The sequence below is a fragment of the Protopterus annectens genome, chromosome 13.part0 (genome assembly GCF_019279795.1).
Source record: "Protopterus annectens isolate FY-2018-M chromosome 13.part0, PAN1.0, whole genome shotgun sequence".
Lineage (NCBI taxonomy): Eukaryota > Metazoa > Chordata > Ceratodontiformes > Protopteridae > Protopterus > Protopterus annectens.
In genome coordinates, this window is record NC_056747.1 from 358175145 (window position 1) to 358198265 (window position 23121).

General features: G+C 44.2%; 1 protein-coding gene across 1 annotated transcript in view; it reads left to right on the forward strand.

The window, feature by feature from the left end:
• The window catches only part of TCF3 (transcription factor 3), a 2378933-nt gene that overhangs the window by 1404500 nt on the left and 951312 nt on the right, over positions 1-23121 (forward strand). Inside the window, exon 13 of the mRNA XM_044054828.1 lies at positions 6621-6694. Within this exon, the coding sequence (XP_043910763.1) occupies positions 6621-6694 (74 nt within the window). The remainder of the gene's footprint in view (positions 1-6620; positions 6695-23121) is intronic.

Consider the following 23121-nt stretch of genomic DNA (forward strand, 5'->3'; position numbering starts at 1 on the left):
CATTATAGGAAACAGTCCCAATGGCTTCCCTCTGCCAATGCGAAGCACTTACCTTTTGGCAGCACCCTTAGGGGGAAAACTAGCACTTTTTTCACAAAATTGGCACAGGATCACCCAGGACAAATGGGTCTTAAATATAGTCTCTCAGGGTTACAGGTTCCACTTTCACACTCTTCCAAAGGCAAAAGGTATGCCAGACCTGCCACACAATCAGTGGGCAGAGGCACAAAAACAAATTTCATCTCTCATGGACATGAGGGCTATTCAGCCAGTGCCACAACAAGAGCAGGGACAAGGATTTTACTCCAGACTTTTCTTAGTACCAAGAAATAACAAAGCTTGGAGACCAATTCTGGACCTGTCTATTCTAAATACTTTTCTGGACGTTCCAAAATTCAAAATGTTGACTCTGCAGCAGCTTCTGCCCATGCTGGGCACGAAGGCTTGGCTTGTAACTTTGGACCTCAAAGAAGCATACCTGCATGTCCCAATCGGACAATCTTGCAGAAGATACCTCAGATTCATAGCTGGCTCAATGCACTACCAATTCTCTGCACTGTCCTTTGGCTTATCTACTGCGCCCAGGGTCTTCACAAAATGCCTGGCACCAGTAATTGCTTTTTGCAGACAGAGGAATTCAAATATATCCCTACTTGGACGACTGCCTTATTTAAGCAGAGACCAAAGACATTCTACTAAAGCATCTGGCGTTTGTAAAAAGATTACTAATTTGCCTAGGGTACACAGTAAACGAAAAGAAATCAAAACTAGTACCCTCTCGAGATAATATTCCTGGTTGCAAGCTTAACTACAACTGCCCAGATGGCTTATCTCACGCCAGACAAACAAAGGCAATTGACTTCTTACTTCAAAAACATAGCAACAAAGACTCACTTATCTGCAAGAAAAATTCTTCAGGCTCTGGTCTATATGGCATCCTGCATTCTACTAATTCCATATGCAAGACTGCATATGAGGAAACTACAATGGTATCTAAAAAGTGTTTGGACTCAACATTGCCACAGCCTGGAAATATTAATTACTCTCATTCTCTGCCTGCAACAGGAGTTTCGATGGTGGGTACAGGCCTGTCACCACAACAAGGGACAGCCATTCACTTTACCCACAGCCAGGCAGACACTAACAACAGATGCATCAGATTATGCCTGGGAGGCACACATGGCAGGAAAATGTATTCAGGGTACATGGCCCACAAGCCAAATGCATCTTCATATCAATCAAAAAGAGATGCTAGCTGTACAGAATGCCATGACAACCTTCAAGGACCTACTTCGTTCAGGACAACTGCTGATAAAGACGAAGAATACTGCAGTCAATGTGGTACGTAAACAAGAAAGGAGGCACACATTCCTACCCCCTCTGCAGACAAGCCATGATTTTGTGGAACCATGGCATTAACTTATCAAGTACATCTGCAAGCACATTTCCTGCCAGGAAAGACAAATACTTTGGCAGACGAACTAAGCAGAAACCTCATGGATCCTCACGAGTGGAAACTAGATCCACAAATCTTCAGCATGATAACAGGGAAGTGGGGATGCCCAGACATAAATCTATTTGCCTCCCCTCACAACTGCCAGCTACAGAGATTCTGCACTCGGACTTATCACAAACAAGCATGGAAAGTGGGATGCCCTTTTATTCAGCTGGAAAGCCCTTACAGTATATGCCTTCCCTCCTCTGCCTCTCCTCCTCAAGGTACTCCTAAAGGTCAGACAAGAGAAGCCAAAAATGTTCCTGATTGCCCACGCCAGCACTAGTACCCAATCCTAAAGAGCTTGTCTCAAGGCCCAGCCTGGACATTGCCTCAAATTCCTCATTTGCTAACCCAGCAAAACAAACGGATCCTACACGGCCAACTCGGAACCCTAAATCTGGCTGCATGGCGGATAATGTAAACTTTCAGAACACACCTCTCTCTAAAGCAGTTATGGATATTATTTTGGAGGCCAGGAGGCCCAGCACCAGAAAATCTTATGCAGAAAAATGGAAGAGATTCTGTGCTTGGAACCAGGCACAAGGAATTGACTTGCTTGTACCAAATATTCCTCAGATTTTACAATACCTAACTGAGATGCTGGACAAAGGCTTATCCTTCTCATCAATTAAGATCCATGCCTCTGCCATTTCAGCTCATTACAATATGGACCCACCTATTTTTTCTCATCCACTGCTAAGGCAGTATCTCAGAGGGGCCAAAAACATAAGACCTCCAAGGAGAGCTCCAATACCTGCATAGGACCTCAATTTTGTCTTGGAAAAACTCACACTGCCTCCTTCTGAGCCAGCCAATACAGCTGAGATAAAATACTTATCATGGAAAACAGCTCTTCTAGCAATTACTTCAGCAAGAAGAGTCTCAAGAGTTGCAGGCACTAATGGCTGTGGAACCTTTTATTATTTTCCATCCGGACAGGGTTTCTCTAAGGACAAACCCAACATTTATGCCTAAGGTAGTGTCCAGTGTGGCTCTTAACCAAACCATACATTTGCCTACCTTTTATCCAAACCCACAGAATAAGGGGGAGACACTTCTGCATTTTTTGGACATGCACAGACAGCTACGCTTTTACTTGGACAAAACTAAAGCTTTCAGAAAGACTGAGCAACTCTTAGTGGCATATGCTGCAGGATCACAAGGAAAAGCTATTTCAAAGCAGACTTATTTCAAAATGGATAGGCTACTGCATTCGTTTCTGCTATGCACAACATGGCAAATCAGTGCCCAAGGGCATTAGGCCACATTCTACCAGAGCAGCAGCCACTTCAGCAGCCTTCCTTAGAGGAGTACCAACCAAGGACATTTTGGAGGCTGCAACCTGGACTTCAGTGCACACTTTTTTACAAAGCACTATCACTTACCTATTTTCTCTAAATCCAGAGCAGGCTTTGCCACTGCAATTCTGCAGGGCCACATAGCCACTCCTAATTCTATTTAGGCTTAGCCACCCAACCTCAGCTTTGGGATTCATCCCAAGTGTAATGACTGCAACAGTGAAACACGATGAACATAGTACAGTTGTGTACCTACCATAAATGTAGATATTCGAGTGTATTCACTGTTGTAGTCCAGGTTACCCTCCCACCATCCCCCTTTCATTGCTGGGACTTATCTGTACTTCTCCATTCTATACACCCTATGTGGTGTATTTGCTTGTAGATGAAGGTTATGTGCATGCTTTTTTATGATCAGAATTTTTTAGCCTACCCTTTTGGGGGCACCTGACATCTGGGTCAAGAAAAACTGAAGAAAATGGCGTTGGCTGCATCTTTTATACCCCTGGCGCACTGACGTCAGGGAAGAGGCGACAGCAACCGACGCCGGACCAGGACTTTGGAATTCAGGCCGACTGCGGGTAGCCTGCCAGCAGGATAACCCAACTGTAATGACTGCAACAGTGCATACACTCAAACATCTACATTTATGGTAGGTACACAACTGTACTTTCTGTGCTCTGCCCTTTGGCTTGTTTACTGCACCTAGGGTTTTCAAAAACACCTAACCGTAGTTATAAATGGCTTTCTGCAGGACAAAGGGACTTCAGATTTATCCTTACTTAGATGATTCTCTCATTCAGGCAACAGACATGGAAAAACTCAAAGCAGATCTGCTTTACACCCAAACTGTACTAACTTCAGTGTGGTTCACCATCAGTACCCAAAAGTTTCAAACAAAACCCTCAATCAGGATTATATTTCTGGGCGCTTTACTGGACACCACTTCAGAAAGCCTTTCTCCTTCCAGACAAGGTTACCTTTCTAACGCTGTACTTCAGAAAGTTCCTTGTCAGGAAATACCTCACAGCCAGAGAGTATTTCGGGGCCCTAGTTCACATGGCCTCCTGCTTCCTCATGATCCCTCCTGGCCATACTACTTATGAGGAAACTACAGTGGTTTCTCAAAATTGTGTGTTGCCAACAGTCTGGCTCTCACCTTCTGTGTAAAAGTGCTTCCTTATTTCAAGACTGAGTTTTCCTGGTTGGTCTGAGCATGCTCCCTTAATACAGGTATTTCTTTCAGGTTCATCCCTCAGGACCAAACTCTGACAACAGGTTCATCAAAGATAGCCTGGGGCGCAGACTACAACTACTTCTAGACCCAAGGCAGGTGGGACTTCCAGTTCTGAAACAAAAACATCAACCTGAAAGAACCAATGGCAGTCAGAAAGGTCTTGTTGCCTTCAAAGAACAGTAGAAACCAGGAGTCCTCCTGGTAAAGACAGACAATACCAAGGTTATGAGGTACATAAATGGGGGGGGGGGCTCACTCTTACCCTCTTTGCTGCTTAGCCATGGTCCTTTGGGGAAAAACAAACGCCCTAGGACTGCATTTCATGGCATAGTATCCACCAGGAAAAAACAATCCACTAGCCGATCACCTCAGCAAGAGCCTGTCGTACCCCAACAAATGGCAACTGTATCAGGAAGTTTTCCTCAACATATCCAAAAAATTGGGTGTGCCACATACAGACCATTTTGCTACCAAGGAAATGCTCAGCAAGAGCCTGTCGTACCCCAACAAATGGTAACTGTATCAGGAAGTTTTCCTTAACATATCCAAAAAATTGGGTGTGCCACATAAAGACCATTTTGCTACCAAAGAAATGCTTACTTAGAAAAGCTCCAGAACAAAATAGCCTGGAAGACAGATGCCTTTTCCTTTCCTTAGACAGGCCTGTTCATCTGTTTGACCACCAATACCTTGCTATCCAGTTACTGCCGAAAATAAGGGAAGAAGGGTCTAGAGTCATTCTGATAGCCCCAGATTGGCGAAAGCATCAGTGGGCACACCCCCTATTGCTCAGTCATGTCTGCTGCAACAGAGAGAGGACCTGTACACGCAGAACAGGGGCACAATCATATACCCCAACCAGCACACACTTAAATGACAGCTTGAATGATACCTTGATCCCTTGGGAAGGGATCACTCCTAGACAAACAGGTCCTGATCATTCTTAAAGAAGCCAGGAGATCTAACACTAGAAAGTCTTACCCCGCCAATGGCAAAGAGTCATTATATGGTACAGCCTCCTTGCTTTTCACATCCTCTTATGAAAGTTTCTGAGAGGACTTATCAACATTAGACTTCCCAGCAAACCCTCCTGTTCCCCTGGGACCTCAGTTTAATTCTAGAGAAGCTCGTCCTTCGAGCTAGTTGCTTCTGTAGATATAAAGTTCCTTAACTGGACGATAGCTTTCCTACTAGCTATTACCTCAGCCAGAAGGGTTTCAGAACTTCAGGCTCTTATGTATGTGGAACCTTTCTTTATTTTTCACCCGGACAGATTATCTCTAGGACTAATCCTTCCTTTATATCCAAGTTGGTCAAAGAGGCTTTAAACCAGACCATACACTTGTCTACATTCTTTCCTAACCATCAAAACAAGGGGAAAATGATCCTTCATACTTTGTATGTGTACAGGCAACTGTATTACTACTTGGACAGAACAAAGAATGTCAGGAAGTCGGACCAACTTTTTCTGGCCTTTGCCAGTAGCACTGAGGGGAGACCAGTTTCAAAACAAATAATTTCTAAATGAATCTCCCACTGTACCTTTTTTTTACTTCCGCCATCATGGTAAAAAGAGTCCAGATTCTGTAAGGAGACATTCCACTAGGGCTACCACTACCTCTGCTGCTTTTCTAAAAGGGGTGGCCACTAAGGACATTTTGGGAGCCACTACTTGGTCCTCCCTACACCCCCCCCCCAACAAACATTACTGTCTTCCTACCTTTTCTAAGTCCAAAGCAGGGTTTTCCAGTGCCATTTTCAGGGCATCCTTGCCTCTCCTTTGTCCTTCCATCCACTCCCTTTTCAACTTTGGGAGTCATCCCACAAGTAAGGACTCCGACAGTGAAACACACAGAACAATGTACAGTTGTGTACACTTGCCATAAATGTAGATGACTGAGTGTATTCACTGTTGCAGTATTCTTTCCCCCCTCCTCTTGTTTATGGGATGGTCTTGGGCATTCTCCTCCTTAGTCAAGGTTGCTCCTTCACACTTGCTGTGGAATCTAGGGCCCTAGACCCGAGACCTTAGAGACACACGGGGGGGGGGGGTCTCCTGCTTGTTGTGGGCAAGAAAGTACTGAGATCATGGTGCCGGCTGGTACTGTTATTTTCAGGTGTAGTGATGTCAGACTGGGTGTCCTCTGACTTCAGGAGGAGGGGGATATTCTGTGGTAGTCAGGATGGCCAAGGGCTTCCACAGCAAAAATTAACACAGATCAGAACTGTAGTAGTGAATATATTCAAAGATCTACATTTATGGTAAGTGTAATCAACTGTACTTTTTTGGAAACTACAACCCCTCCTACCCAACAGGGAGATTTAGGACATAAGCAGCTGATAAGAGGACTGAGTGAGAGACATCCAGAAAGGAGACTGAAGGTTTAGCAGGTAATGGCAAAAAGCATAAAAAATGCATGTACACCACCACAATTTCCATGTTTTCCTTTAAGTTGATTAATTAGTAGTATTTCATTTAAGCACTAAGGAAGTAGATGACGGCTTGAACTTAGTTTTTGAGACGAGTAAATAATTTAAAAGAGTTTTAATTGGCTTTTATCATATTTGAGTTTTTGCTTTATCTCAGGAACATCACAGTGGCAACGGTCTGGAGGACAAGGTGCCTTATCTCCTAACTATGAAGGCAGTATCCATGGTTTGGTGAGTGTGCTGTATTACACCTTGTAATTATTTTATTGTATTAGATACTTGCATTCAGTCACTTTAATAAGCTTGCATGAGGGTTAGGTAAATGGATTCTTACTTTTAGTTTTGTCATGCAGAAAGCTTAATGGATTAAGTAAAGAACAACGAGTATATGCTCAACAGTACCAATGCTGCAGTTGTCTTAGCTGTATGAGTTATATCCTACTAAGGATATAACAGCCAATCAAGGACATCTTCTGTACACCTAAACTGTTAAGTTAGCTGGAATTGAGATGACTAAAAAGAAAGGGTTGGGTGCCAAACCCTTCAGAGCTTTCCTGTAGCTAAGCAGTACTACTCTTCCAGACGTTTGAGGATCAGTGGTCGACTAACACTTCCCATTGCTGAGCAAATAAGTTCCCTTTGGGAAATAAGTCTTCCACTCTTATTTTTAGGACGTAAGCAGTATGTTGTTTCTGTAAAATCATTTTAAAGCTGCAGAAAAGTGTTTTTATAATTGCTGCATGACTTTTAATTACTTTTAAACAAGAACATCGCTTTTCTTTTTAATTACTTTTGTGGTATAAAAAAAAAATCTTAAAATCAATTTGAATCAAAGGGTAGTGTCAGTGGAATGGAAAGACGGACCAAATCACATAAACATAAGATATGCTGGCACTGGTAAGTGCCTTCAACTCTGTCATCTATGGTCCCATGCAGGTGTTTACAGACATTACAGTGATGTGATACATTAGTAGTGGTAGCCAGGGATATAGCTTTTAAGTACACTCACTACAGGCATACCGTCAGATCAAAATTGTTTGCAAAACTATGCAGAACCAGGACAGACTCTCACTAATGGAAATTGAATTTGGGGGTGGTGGGTCTTCTAGGAATTGCCTCATCTGTGGGGAACACCTCAAATAGATATTTATTCTACTTACCTCAATCAATTGGCAGAATTTTCCTCCTGGACTCCACGCAAGGAGGCCCAGAAGAGACAGATGTTTTTTTCTTTTCTTTAGACAGGAAATATTCCTGTATACTTTTGTTAATATCCAAGGCCATTCTGAAGATTCAGAAGGACCCTTCAAGGATCATTGTGGTGACTGCCTTCTGGCCCAGGCAACGGTGGATGTTCTTCATGTTTCACTGTTGCAGTCATCACATTTGGGTTATCTGCTTGCAGTAGCCCTCAGTCAGCCTGATTAAGAAAGTCTTGGGTCCTGCATCGGTTGCTATCTCTTCTTCCATGATGTCAGGTAGTCAGGGGTGTAAAACATGCAGCTGACACCATTACATCAGTCCTTCTTACCATGCGGTGCCCGAAGCAGAAGCAGTTCGCAAGTGCCGGTCGGCCAACTCCTGAAATTTTCGTTTGAGTTTCAGAACCATAGTCTTCAACTAAAAGCTAAGTACCCAGTTAGGGAAACTTTTTCTTGCTCTAAACTGATGTCAGTAAAAGTAAATAATTGCATTTCTTGTGGAAAGTAAATACCTCATAAAGATTTTCATTCGTACTGTATTCCTTCCTAAGCTCTGACCACAACGTACCTCGCTGACTGTTTTGTGCCGTATTTAAACAACAAACTATCCGTCGTCGGTATGTTTTCACTTTTAAATATTTTGTTGCTCGGTTCAATTATCCAGATATGTCTTCGGTAAGCCATCTGACTACCGACTTTCCAAAAAAACACAACGATAAAGACAGAGACAGGCCGCATAGGTCCAAAGCTGCCGACGACGCTTATCCTAAGCCAGTCGCCAATTCACCAGTACTTAGTGAGGTGCTTTTGCAGTCCCTGATACCCACTACTTCAGATTTGCAGGCCTCTACTGAGACACATTCGAAGTCCTGTATGCCACGAGATGCTTCAACTGTGGAACCTGTGGATGTCTCTGCCTTGGATGGGTCCAGAGCCACTGTGCAGGCACCGGCTTCTGAGGGTGTATTCAGGCCTACTGACTTGCATATTAAACCAATGCCATCTTCTTTTTCAAGGCCTAAATCTCGAACCATGCCTAGAAAACAGACGCCCAGACCGCATAGTCAGGCCTCTATGTCTAAAAAGCAAATAAGAATGGCTGAATACCTTATTACTGTAATCAGGGGAAGCCAACCTTCCCCCTCCAAGAAACTTAGGACTGAGTTTGCTTATGATACTAATGACCAGGATTCTGAAATTTCTGTTTCATCCGATGACCAGGATTTACCCTTATTTACCTATGAGGATTCTGATGCTGAGGACTCTATTCCCTTTGCCCCCCCCCCCTCCCCCCGAGGATTTTTCTTTTTGTAAAACCTTGCATACTCTTAGGGAGCATTTTCGTTGGGAAAGTCAGGATTTCTCTGATTCTAAAAAGAGGATTAGTGATTTTTTACTCCTGCCCCAGCACAGGCCTTTAGCTACCCCTCCTGTACTAGACATTGTTGATGATGCCTTTTCGGAATCTAGCTTGGCCCCTGACTCCTTTCCTCCTGCTCCCAGAAAGCCTGATAGATATTACAGGGTGTCTCACAAGTTCCTTTTCAAAAATCCTACTGTGGATCCTGAGACCATTTCACTGGGACCCAAGGGCATTAAAGCTACTACTGCCAAAAATCCTACCCCCTCTAATAGAGACTCCAGGGTGCTGGATAGATGAAGTAAGAAGGTATACACTTCTGCAACCCTGGCCATTAGGGCCTTAAACTGCCAGTTTCATATGTTGAAGTATCAGCAACATATTATTGGATTGATTAAACAGAAAATGATGTTGATTTCTGATTGTGCTGAAAATAAGGATTTACAGGATTTAATGCATTCTGCTGAACAGGTTGGAAAAGATACTTTGCAATGTGGTTTTGATTCACTAGAGGCATCTTTGCAGGGCTGCTGTCACTGGGTCTGTACTTAGAAGGCATGCTTGGCTTAAGGAGCAGTCCTTGCCAGATCATGTTAAAGCTAAATTACTGGATGCTTCCTTAAATCAGGGCCACCTGTTTGGCAACAAGGCAGAAGAAGTTCTTAAAAAGATGGAGGAAAAAGCTAAATATGCAAATTGTTTTCTTAAAAGTACAACCTCCTAGATTTAGTAGGCATTGGCCCTCTAAGAATTGGTCCTTTCCTGTCTCTTCCAGGGCTTCTCCGTCCAAACCCAGATCCATTAGAACACCCAGGCTTAAGTCCCAGGGTACGCACAGGACTAAGCAGTGGGGGCCCCCACTTCCAAATCTGGGAGTAGTAAAACTCCCCCCTATGGTAAACTGTCTCAGTGACTTAACTTTAAAACTTCCAGGCACTTCTCAACTGACTGCCCCTTTGGGGGGAAAGATTGCTCTACATGCAAAAAGTGGGAACTCATTACCCAGGACAAATGGGTTTTAAATATAGTTTCCCAAGGATACAGATTTCACTTCCACACGTTACCAACCCCAAACGTTGGGCCAGATCTACCCCCAAATCAGCGGGCAGAGGCTCAAAAGCAAGTACGGTCTCTCTTAAACATAAAGGCTTTCAAACTGTACCAGGAGAGGAAAAGGGACAAGGTTTCTACTCAAGACTTTTTCTGGTACTTAGAAAAGACAATTCATGGCGTCCTATCCTGGACCTGTCTACTTTAAACACCTTTTTGGTGATTCCAAAATTCAAGGTGCTAACTCTTCACCAGTTGCTTCATATGCTAGGCAAAGATGCCTGGTTGGCAACACTCGGATTTAAAGGAAGCATACCTGCACATCCCAATCGGGGAGGCTTGCAGAAAATACCTATGCTTCAAAGCAGGCTACATGCACTACCAGTTCTCTGCAATGCCGTTTGGCTTATTTACTGCGCCCAGGGTATTCACAAAGTTCCTAGCTCCAGTCATTGCATTTTGCAGCCAAAGAAATACTCCCATACCTGGACGATTGTCTAATTCAGGCAGAAAGCCAGGACATACTTTTGAATTATCTGGCTTTTGTACAAAGGGTGCTAACTTGTCTGGGGTACACCGTAAACAAAAAGAAATCACACCTGGTACCCTGTCAACAAATTATATTCCGGGGAGCAAGCCTTTATACAATTTCCCAGGTGGCTTTCCTCACGCCATAGAAACAAATTCATTTGACAACATACTTCAAACTAGTGGCCACAAAAAAACTGCTATCTGCAAGGCAAATACTGCAAGCCTTGGGGTTCATGACCTGCATTCTTCTAATTCCATATGCAAGACCTGCATATGAGGAAACTATAATGGTATCTAAAAAGCCTATGGTGTCAACATTCTCAGGGTTTAGAAGCCTTGCCTACGGTTAGAGTTCCTTTGGTGGGCAGTGGCCTGCTACCAGAACAAGGGACTACCATTCACTCTACCCCCTGCTGCCCAAACCCTAGCAACAGACTCATCAGATTATGCATGGGGGGCTCACCTGTCAGGGAAGTGCATTCAGGGCAAGTGGAACCCAAGTCAAATGCACCTGCATATCAATCAAAAAGAAATAGCTGTACAGAAAGCTCTGACAGCCTTCAAGGACTGCATTCTTCCAGGACAATTACTGGTAAAGAAGGACAGCACCACTGTTATGTGGTACATAAACAGGCAGGGGGGTACCCATTCTTACCCCCTTTGCAGACTAGCCATGGCACTGTGGAACACAGCCTTGAGCTATCAAGTCATCTATAAGCTCAATTCCTGCCAGGAAAATGAAATACACTGGCAGACGGACTAAGCAGAAAACTCATGGACACCCACGAGTGGAAACTGGAACCAAAGACTTCAAACATGTTGACAAACGAATGGGGGAGCCCAGAAATAGACCTGTTTGCCTCCCCCCAGAACTACCAATTAGACAAATTTTGCACAAGGACTCCCCACAAACAAGCTTGGAAAGTGGATGCTCTGCCCTTCAGCTGGAAAAACTCTTGTCCAAAGTACTACTAAAGATCAAGCAGGACAAACCAAGGACGATACTGATTGCACCAGACTGGCCACGCCAACACTGGGTACCCCTTCTTGGGCAGTGCGTCACTGTTGGCCCCATGGCACCTGCCTCAGACACCTACCCTGTTGTCCCAGCAGGAAAACCATATTCTGCACTCAGATTCAAACCCTGAACCTAGCAGCCTGGCTAATTACCCAATCTCTCCTTTACCATCCCTCAGTAAACCAGTCATGGATATCATTTTAGAGGCAACGAGGCCTAGTACTAGAAAATCTTATGCTGAAAAATGGAAAAGATTCTCTTCCTGGAACCAATCTCAAGGTGTATGAGCACAGCAGCGCCCAGATTACCTCAGATTCTACAATAGTTAACCGAGATGCTTCACAAGGGCCTTTCTTTTTCCTCCATCAAAGTTCACGTCTCGGCTGTTTCAGCTCATTATAACACAGAACCCTCCCCTCTTCTCTCATCCACTGCTCAAGCAGTTCCTCAGAGGGAGCAAAAATTTAAGACCACCCAGGAGAGCCCCAACTCCTGCCTGGAACCTTAATTTTGTATTGGAGAAGCTCACTATTCCTCCTTTCGAGCCAGCTGCTAGTTCAGATTTAAAATTCCTTTCTTGGAAAACAGCATTCCTTTTAGCAATCACTTCAGCAAGAAGGGTATCTGAACTACAGGCCCTTATGGCAGTGGAGCCTTTCATCATCTTTCGTGCGGACAGGGTGTCCCTCAAGACCAATCCCTCCTTCATGCCCAAGGTAGTATCCAGTGTGGCTCTTAATCAGTCTATTCATTTGCCAACATTCTTTCCTAATCCACAGAACAAAGGGGAATGGATCCTGCACTCCTTAGATGTGCACAGACAACTTAGATTTTACTTGGACAGGACTAAGCCTCAAAGGAAATGTGAACAACTGCTGTTGGCATTTGCTGCAGGGGCAGAGGGGAAGGCTATTTCAAAGCAATTCATTTCTAAATGGATCGGCCATTGCATTCATTTCTGCTATAGCACCATGGAAAACCTATCCCATAGGGGATCAGACCCCATTCAACCAGGGCTGCATCTACCTCTATAGCCTTTCTCAGAGGTGTCCCTACCAGGGACATCCTAGAAGCTGCTACCTGGAGTTCTGTACATACTTTCACCAAGCATTACCATTTGACATTTTTCTCTAAATCCAGAGCTGGCTTTGCCACTGCAGTCTTGCAGGGCTTTATAGCTGGTCCTAATGCTATCTAAATTCCTCTTCCCATCCTTAGCTTTGGGAATCTACCCAAATGTGATGATTGCAACAGTGAAACACGAAGTACATAGTACAGTTGTGTACACTTACCATAAATGTAGATGTTAGAGTGTATTTACTGTTGCAGTCCTGGTTACCCTCCCTCCAGCCCCCTGACGTTTTTGGGCTGTACCTCTACTCTTCTTTACTATGCTCAAAAGCTTTTTGGTGTATTTGCTTTTTTATGGCGGTATATCCTATTTTATATCTATCTATCTATATCTATCTATATCTATCTATATATATATATATATATATATATATATATATATATATATATATATATATGCATGCATACATATACATATCTTATTGCTTCCCATATTAGGGAGGCACCTGACATCTGGGGCAAGAAAAAACTGATTTAATGGCATTGGCTGCATGTTTTATACCCCTGACTACTTGACTTCACGGAAGAAGAGACAGCTACCGAAGCAGGACCCAAGACTTTGTTAATCAGGCCGACTGAGGGCTACTGCAAGCAGATAACCCAAATGTGATGACTGCAACAGTGAATACACTCAGACATCTACATTTATGGTAAGTGTACACAACTGTACTTTTTCCCTTCTTTTGGAAATGACCAGAGGTAATTTCCACATACTTCCCCACAGGCTGGACCTACTCACACAAGACAAGGGGTGTTTGAAAAATCCTAACCCCAAACAACTAAAATTGAGTACTTTTTAAGCACCTTGTATTCTGAGGATGTGCAAGAGCTATTAAAGGAGGCAAGAAAACCTGCTTCTAGAAAGTAATATATTAGAAAAATGAAAATTTTTCTTATTGGTAAGAAAGGAGCCCAGCACCCATTCAAGGCTAGTGTTTCTCTGCTTCTGCATTTTGTGTGAGCTACTGTCCTTTGCCCTGTGTTTCTTGATCATCAAGGTATAATTTGTCAGCCATTTCAGCATGACTGCCATGGATCCCTTCTTTCAGTGCAATGTTATATGAAAATGTTTTTATAAAAGGGGAACGATTTGAAATGTTGGGACCCACTTCCACAAGTCCCACAATACATAGAATGAATGTGCAAAAAACAGACTTGCATATACTAAGTCCATGATGGCCATTTCTTGGGATATTCTCTTTTCTTCAAAGTATTGGAAATTCTCTGTTAGTATATATACAAGTTTTGGGATATGTACAAGTTTTGGGATATGTGGAGGGGCCTTCCCCCATATCTCTATGTTTGGAGGGACTTGACTCCTGAAAAAAATAAGTTTAAAGGAGAAGAGCAATGTTTGCTGTTCTCCTGCGTTTTTGGTTAATCTTTTTTGATACGTCTGCACTCAGCATTACGAGGGCTGACATTTCAGTAGGGAGCCATTTGAAAGGGTTGTTACTAAGCCTCCTTGAAAACCGATAAGTCTTCCTTGGAATCTTGCTCCATTTGAACCAGTTCATCAGTCTGACATAAGGATCTGATGTCATCCTCGTTCTGCTTCACGTATGGGTTTTGGATCTGATCCTCAAATCTGAATGGGCCATCTCCCACAGACTTTAGCTTCCAGGCTGAAACTCCTCCCCTTCCCACACAACCCTCTACATCTAGCCCAATCTCCTCAGATCTCATTTGCCACTGGTGTGCCCAGATGTTATTCCAGACTCACATAAGTCTAAGTTTGTCTTCAGTAGATCTTTGTGCTTTTTGGCTCTGCTTTTCTTATTCTTTATTGCAGTAGCAGTGTAATTTTTGTGCATTAGGTGTTTCTTCCCTTTCTCCCCCTCCTCCTCTTTTCAGGCTTCGGCCTTTAGTGTTTTTTTTTTTTAAAAAAAGGTCTGTAGTTATAATGGTTTAATAAGTTTTTTCCAGTTTTTATAGCTACATGGTGTTTATTAGTAGTTGGTAATTGTTATTTAGTGCAGTGTTGATTTTTTTTTTTGTTGGCGATGGAGAAACCAGCTGGTTTCAAAAGTTGCTCCAAGTGTGATAGAAAGATCCTGCACTTGAATGCTCATGGCCGCTATGTATATTGTCTAGGTCTGCTCATCTGGACACCTCTTGCATCATTTGTAATGTGTTCAGCCCTAGAGCTATACAAGAAAGAAGAAACAAACTGATATTGAATTGTTTGCCCGATTCTTCTTCGTCTCTTGAGGCTCAGTCTCCCTCAAAGACTTCGCCCAGCTCCGAGGTGAAAAACGGCCCTTTAAAGAGCCAAGGGCATCTTCAGAGCCGCCTGTCAAGGTTCCAAAAATTTTGGATTCGACTATGTTGGCTCCATTAATCTGATCAACTTAACTGCTCTGAGTTACCCCTCCACTTCTGCTTTGTATCTGGATTCTAAGCCTCTGGATCAGAGTAGTCCACTTAGGATCCATAGATTTCCGCAGTCTTCCTCCAGGTCTCCAGAGGAGATCCATTACTTTGGTTTCTCCCACAATGCCAGCTAAGATTCTACAGACCCCCAGACATTCTCTCCTGTCTTCAGTGGCTTCCTCTAGATCCTCTCTGAGCCTTTACCTTGATGTGGACAAAATGGTCAGATCTGTAATCAAGGCCCAGATTCAAATTGGGGTCTTCCTGCTCTGTCCCTTCATGGATCTGAGCCTTCCCCATCTGCGCCTTTTTGTCCTCCTCCAATCCGGATCTCTGTTTCGGAGCCCCAGAACAGTAGTCTTCCGAGGGATTCGGGGTCAGATCAGAGGGCCTTTGCTTCCTCGACTCCGACCGTTACCTTGACTTTTTCTGCTCTGAGGTCTTTGGATCAGAGTGCATCTCAGATCCAAGATGTCCTGGTCGGATCTGAGAAGAGAGGTTCGGCTCCAGTATTCTCTGATAAGTCCTTCCTCTTTAGGGCTTCGGTCCTCAACAGTGCTGGTCCAGTCCAGTCTGGGACCCGGGATTGTGGTGAGCTGCTCCTGTTCTGTCTCCGGAGTCAGGGTTCTGGTGAGCTGCCTCTGTCTTCCTTGGTAGCTTCAGTTGCTATGGAACTTGGTGGCATCTCCCCGGGATCCTCTGCTTTCCAGGTGTTAGTCTTTCTCTGTCAGAAGAGTGCCTGACCCTTTGACTGCTGCTCCACCACGTGTGTTCTCTCTGGATTGGGGCCTTGGCTCTACCATTTCTGCGCAGGGTTAGCCTGTCATGAAGGAACTCCAATCTCCTCTACCAGAGGTGGCTCCTTCCTCTTCCGACTCATCCCCTGAGTATCTCACTGAGGAGATCCGACAGAAGAGGACGTGCAAAAGGAGATGTGGATTCTCCTATGGAGTCCCTCACTGAGGATACTGATTACGATGAGGAAGAGGTGTCTCCCAAATCACCACTGGATGAAGTCTCCTCAGACATCCTAGAGATCTTGAAGTTAAAAGGTGGATGGTCTTACAGAAGTCCCTGTTTTGGAGGAATATGTATTCCTGGAGGCCTTTGGGATGGGGAGCATCTACATCTTTGGTAGTGGCAGATGATCTTGTAGACTTTGTAGTCCATCATGCCTGGATGGAGCTGGACACCATAGATCCAATTCCTAAATGCCCAGATAAAATTCTTTCTCCCCAGGAGAACTGTGCTTTCTCTAGTAAGGGTATTCCAGTTGATCTTCGAAAAACCAAGAATAAGCACTCCAAACGTGCACGACTTCTTCCACCGGTGTTGAAATTGTCAAAAAATCACAAAAGTGTTAAAATGAACACTGACACTTTATTCAAAAGAAGTTTAAGCGCTTTTCGTCACCCAAGTAGGATGACTTCCTCAGAACAAATTAAAACATGTATACAGTCCCCTTAAGTAGTCATTTGCCTTCTGTTAATGAGAACAATCATCGTTAATTAACAATTAAAGGTGTATTCTCCACATACTAGGAAACAAAGTAACCCTATATTGTGTTTACTCAAACTTGCATTTAATATCAGGTGTATACTATCAACTGTGTAGTATATCACCTAGTAAAGCATAAGTTTATGAAAAATACATGCACTAATAAGTTAAAAATAAAAACTGTTATCTAGAAAAAGTTTATAAAAAATATATATATACACGTATATGTAACAAAGTATATGTAAAAATTAAAAAGACAAGAAAGTATATAAATATGTATATGCAACTCAGTAATAAGTTATTAAAACATAACTTAAGGTTCCACATATCAAATTTTAACCATTGTACAAAAAATTATACAAAAAATTGTACAAAAAATATTATACTAAAAATATTCATAAACGTGCTGTGATGTTAATAAATGCACCTTCAGCACTAAAAGGGTAGTAAAAATACGTTTAACTCAGAGGTTGCCTCTAACGTCTGAAGCTTCTAAGTTTAAGCAAACAACTAATTGAACATAGGTCATTCAGACCAGGGAAAGAATAAGAGTTCAGTTTTATTTGCCATTTCAATTCTTTTTCCTCAAGAAGCAAAGGTAATTACCTCTGAGTTAAACGGGGGGACTGTATACATGTTTTAATTTGTTCTGAGGAAGTCATCCTACTTGGGTGACGAAAAGCGCTTAAACTTCTTTTGAATAAAGTGTCAGTGTTCATTTTAACACTTTTGTGATTTTTTTGACAATTTCAACACCGGTGGAAGAAGTCGTGCACGTTTGGAGTGCTTATTCTTGGTTTTTCGAAGTACATGTGCAAGTTTGGTTTGTTTTCGTAGTATTCCAGTTGATGTTATGGTGGTGGCAGCCGCTACTAAGAATGAGCTCACCCAGCAGAGCTTACTGTCCATCCCGCTGAGCAGGGAGTCCAGCACGATGGACAGGTTTTGGGAAGCTCGCTTATGCCTCGGGCACCTTTTCGCTGAGGGCACTCAATTATTTGGCACATTTTACTCGCCTTCAGAGAGACTTGGACAAAAAACTCGCTGGTGGAGTACATGCCTAAGTGGGAGTTTAATAAAATTTCTCCTAAGCTGACCACTCTAACTTCCATTACTAACTCCTCCGTGAGACTCATTTCTCACTCAGCGGAGGGGTCTTCTAGAGCAGCCAGCACCGTCACCATGCTTGAATGAGGCTGTATGATTTTGCGGAGCCCTTTACAGCGTCTTTTTTTCTGTGCCCCCTTCGATGGTTCCTCACTGTTCAGACTATCTGTCAAGGACATCCTGACCTGCAGCAAGCACGAAGGTAAGACGTCTGCCTTGGGGATTATGTTTTTTACCCCTCAATGAACCTACTCTAGGAATGAAGGAGGGGCTAACAAAATTTGGTTCTGTAAATCACAGGGTTCTTCTCCTGAGCAAGGCAGAGAATTCTCCTCCAGAGGCAGAGGAGGAGACTATAATAGAAGCTACTGTAGAAGCAGAGGGGGCCCACAGAATCAGTGTTCTAGGGAACCCTTTTCTGACCAGCCGTTTCAGCGCTGCTGAGGCGCTGCCCAACTGTCCTACTCCGGAGGCAGTCGGGGGTAGTTTCTCTCTGCACTCAAATGCCTGTGCCCAGATCACGACAAACGTTTGGGTGCTGAACATTATTTCCAGAGGCTACTACATTTCCTTTTCCCTTCCTCCTCCAGATGTACTGAAGAGACTCCCCGATATTCCACCCAATCAGAGGGAGTTGGCAGCTACCAAAATCGCTACATTGCTGCAGAATAGTCATCCAAGAGGTCCCAACCAATCAGAAACCGTCTGGAGCTTACTCCCAATGTTCTTCGTGTTTCACTGTTGCAGTCATCACATTTGGGTTATCCTGCCAGGGGTAGCCCTCAGTCGGCCCGAATACCAGAGGCTTAGTATTTCTGTGTTGGTTGCTGTCACTTCAGGACCGACATCAGGTCGTCAGTGGTATAATCAGGCAGCTTGACACCATTACATCAGTCTTTCTTGCCGAGGAGCCCGAAGCAAAAGCAGTTCGCATGAGTGCCAGTTGGCCACTACCTGAGTTTTCGTTTCCGAATTGAAGTTGAAGTCTTCTGAAAATAAGTAACCCGTTGGGGATCCTTTTTTCTTGCTCTAACCGATGTCAGAAAAAGTTAACAATTGTCTCACTTGTGGAAAGTAAATGCCACACCGAGACTTCCGTTCTTAATGCGTCACCTGTTTAGGCCCAGACCATGACGTCCCTTGCTGTCGCTTTTGTGCTTTGTTCAACGCCAGAACTATACGTCGTCGGGCCCTTATTGTAGTAGCTAGATATTTTTGCTGTCAGTCCTCGAATTCTGATATGGCTTCAGTAAGCCATCCGACTACCAATCTTCGGAAAAAACGTAAGGATAAAGACAGACCGCACAGGTCCAAAACTGCCGACACTTCCGTTAAGCTAGTCATTTCACCGGTCCTCAGTGAGGGGCTTTCGGAGCCCCTCATGCCCTCTTCTGTGGATTTGCAGGCCGCTACCGAAACCTTTTGGGACTCCAGTATGCCGCGAGACTCTTCGAGTAAGGATCCTTCGGATGTCTCTACCTTGGATGGATCCAGAACTGCTGAGCAGCCACCGGCTTCCAAGGAAGTTCTTTGCATTACCGATACTCGACACAAACCGATGACTTCTTTTGCTTCTTCAGTTCTTTCTAAAACTACCGAGTTTCTAAGGCCCAGGATATGAACTGCACCCTCTTGCCTCAGTCTCAAATGCTTAAAATGGCAGAAGACCTTTTTATGCTTATTAGGGGAAGCCAGGCTACCCCTTCCAAATGAAAGTGACTTGTCCCCAGTAGTTTTATCTGAACAGGAGTCCGATGACTCTGATGCATATGAATATGAAGACATGCAACCCCTCTCTGCTTATGAGGATTCTGATGCAGAGGAATCCATTCCTTCTGCCTTTCCACTGAGGATTTTTCATTTGGTGAAACCCTTCATAGTTTAAGGGAGCATTTCCAATGGGAATGCCAGGACTACACCCAGTCAAAAAAGAGAGACTGGGTATTCTTAAGATTTACCACACCACAGACCATTGGCCATTCCTCCTGTCCTGGATGATGATGTTGATGTTTTTATGGAATCTAGTTTGACTCCTGACACCCTTCCTCCTGCTCCCAGGAAACCTGACAGGTGCCACAGAGTCCCTGACTTTCTCAAATTCCTTTTCAAAAATCCTACTGCTGAGCCAGAGGTGATCTCTCAAGGACCTAAAGCAACCTCCGCTAAGAATCCCACCCCCTCAGACAGGGATTCCCGAGCTTTAGACAGATGGGGTAAAATTATACACCTCTGCTACTCTTGCTATTAGAGCAATAAATTGTCAGTTCCACATGCTGAAATAGCTGCATATCTTGGAACTCCTCAAACAAAAAATATCTTCCTTTCCTGCTTGTGCAGAAAATAAAGAATTACAAGAGCTTATTCATTCTGCAAGTCAAGTTAATAAGCACAATTTGCAATGTGGCTTTGATTCCCTAGAAGCATCTTGCAGGGCAGCAGTCACTGGTTCTGTCCTTAGAAGTCATGCTTGACTTAAGGAACAGACCTTACCAGAGCATGTCAAATCAAAATGATTGAATGCACCATTGAACAAAGACAATTTGTTTGGCACCAAGGCAGAAGAGGTCTTAAAAAAGATGAAAGAAAAAGCTAACTCTATGCAGACAGTTAGGGACTTTTTACAAGTCCAGCCTTCGAGGTTCAGTAGGCATTGCCCCTCCAAGCACTGGTCCTTTCCGGCCCCCTCCAGGCCAGCTCAGCCCAGACCCAGGGGAAACGGACCCCCCCAGACAGCAGCCCCCAGGGAATGCAGAGATTTAAGCAATGGAGTTCCCCCTCTTCAAAAACAGGGAGTGCTAAGCCACCCCTTATGGTAAGAACTCACAATGACTTTACACCTCCTCCCCTTACCCCTGCCCACCTGCTTGTGCCCCTAGGATGAAAACTCTCCTTCCATGCAAACAACTGGGACTCTATTACCAATGACTGGGTCCTCAACATAGTGTCCTAGGGATACAAATTTTATTTCCACACACTGCCAACCCTAGAAAGGTTTCTAGATGTTCCTCCAAACCAGTAGGCAGAGGCCAGAAAGCAAATTTGTTCCCTGCTGTCCATGAGGGCAATACAGCATATACCTGCAGACCAGATAGGCCAAGGTTTTTATTCCAGACTCTTCCTGGTACCCAAAAAAGAGGGCACCTGGTGCCTAATCCTCAATCTCTCCATTCTAAACACCTTTCTGATACCAAAATTCAAAATGCTCACCTACCAACAGCTTCTTCCTATGCTTTCCAAGGATGCTTGGTTAGCAACCCGCCTACCTACACATCCCAATCAGGGAATTTTGCAGGAAATATCTACGTTTCAGGGCAGGATCTATGCACTTTCAGTTCTTTGTGCTTCCCTTTGACTTATACACTGCTCGTAGAGTTTTCACAAAATGCTTGGCTGTAGACATTGCTTTTTGCAGACAAAGAAATATTATAATTTACCCCTACTTAGACTGCCTGATTCAGACAGTCAGGAAAAGCTGTTACAGCATCTGACCTTTGTAAAGGACCTACTGACCTCCCTAGGGTACACCATCAATGAAAAGAAATCAAAACTAGTACCCACACAAAAAAATGTATTCCTGGGAACAAGCCTGGACATATCATCCCAGATGGCATCCCTTACTCCAGAAAAACAAGCCTACCTGACAGACTACTTCTCTCTACTCGCCACCAGAACCCAGTTATCTGCAAGGAAAATCCTGCAAGCTCTAGGGTTTATGGCCTCCTGCATTCTACTCATTCCATATGCTAGACTACATATGAGGAAACTACAATGGTACCTAAAAAGCCTTTGATGTCAACACACTCAAGACCTGGAAACTTTCATTCCAATGCTACCTCGTCTAAGGAAAGGTTTTCTTTGGTGGGCAGCAGCATGCAACCACAACAAGGGACTTGCCTTCTTACAACCCCACGCCTTCCAGACCCTCACCACAGATGCATCAGACTATGCCTGGGGTGCACACCTGGATGGCAGGTGCATTCAGGGCCATTGGAGCTCAAATCAAATACATCTGCACATCAATCAAAAGGAGATGCTAGCTGTTCAGCATGGCCTGACAGCTTTCAAACCCCTACTCTCCCCGGGGCCTCTACTGATCAAAACGGACAACACCACAGTGATGTGGTATATCAACAAGCAGGGAGGGACTCACTCTTATCCTCTCTGCAGGCTCGCCATAACCCTTTGGCACATGGCCTCAGCCATGCAACTACACCTGCTAGCACAATTCCTGCCAGGCTCCCTAAACTCTCTGGCAAACATCTTAAGCAGAAACCTGCTAGACCCACACATGTGGCAGTTAGACCACAGAACCTTCACCCTTGTAACCCAGAAACAGGGCACCCCGAAGATGGATCTCTGTGCCTCCCATTCCAATCATCAGCTCAGCAAATGCTGCACCAGGGAACCTCAGCAAGGCCTGGAAAGTGGATGCTCTATCCTTCCAGTGGGTAAACCTCTCAGTCTATGCATTTCCCCCTCTACCACTCATTTCAAGGGTACTGCTCAAAATAAAGGAGGAAAAAACAAGGGCATTCCTGATTGTCCCAGACTGGCCACGCCAGCACTGATACCCACTGCTATGCAGCATGTCACCCCTGCCACCATGGCACCTACCTCAGATCCCAACACTCCTTACCCAGAAGAATGGAGAATTCATGCATCCCCAGTTGTTGACCCTCAACCTTGGCAGCCTGGCATATTCCCTAACCTCTCCTCAAGCTGCCAGCCTAAACAAACAAGTCATAGATGTTATACGTGAGGCCAGATGCTCCAGCACTAGAAAATCCTATGCTGACAAGTGGAAAAGGTTTTGCACCTGGATCCAGGCTAAGGGAGCCAAAACAGCACAGCCCTCCCTACCTCTCATCCTGGATTACCTAGCAGACCTACTGCACAGAGGTCTATCCTTCTCGTCTGTTAAAATTTATGCCACTGCCATCTCTGCTTATTTACAGCACAGAGCCACTTCTCTTCTCACACCCTTTCATCAAACAGTTCCTAAGAGGGGATAACAACTTAAGGCCACCCAGAATAGCACCTACCCCAGCTTGGGACCTTAACTTTGTGTTGGAAAAGCTCACCCTACCCCTTTGAACCTGCAACTTCAGCAAGTTAAAATTCCTCTCTTGGAAAACAGCCTTGCTTCTGGCCATCACTTCAGCTCGAAGAGTTTCAGAGCTACAAGCAGTCATGGCTGTAGAGCCCTTCATCATTTTCCATGCTGACAGGGTCTCCCTCAGGACTAACCCATCCTTCATGCCTGAAGTGTCCAGTGTGGCTCTCAACCAATCCATTCATTTGCCTACCTTTTTCCCTAACCCATAAAACAAGGGGGAAAGGATTCTGCACTCTGTAGATGTGCACAGATAGCTCAGATTCTGTTTGGATA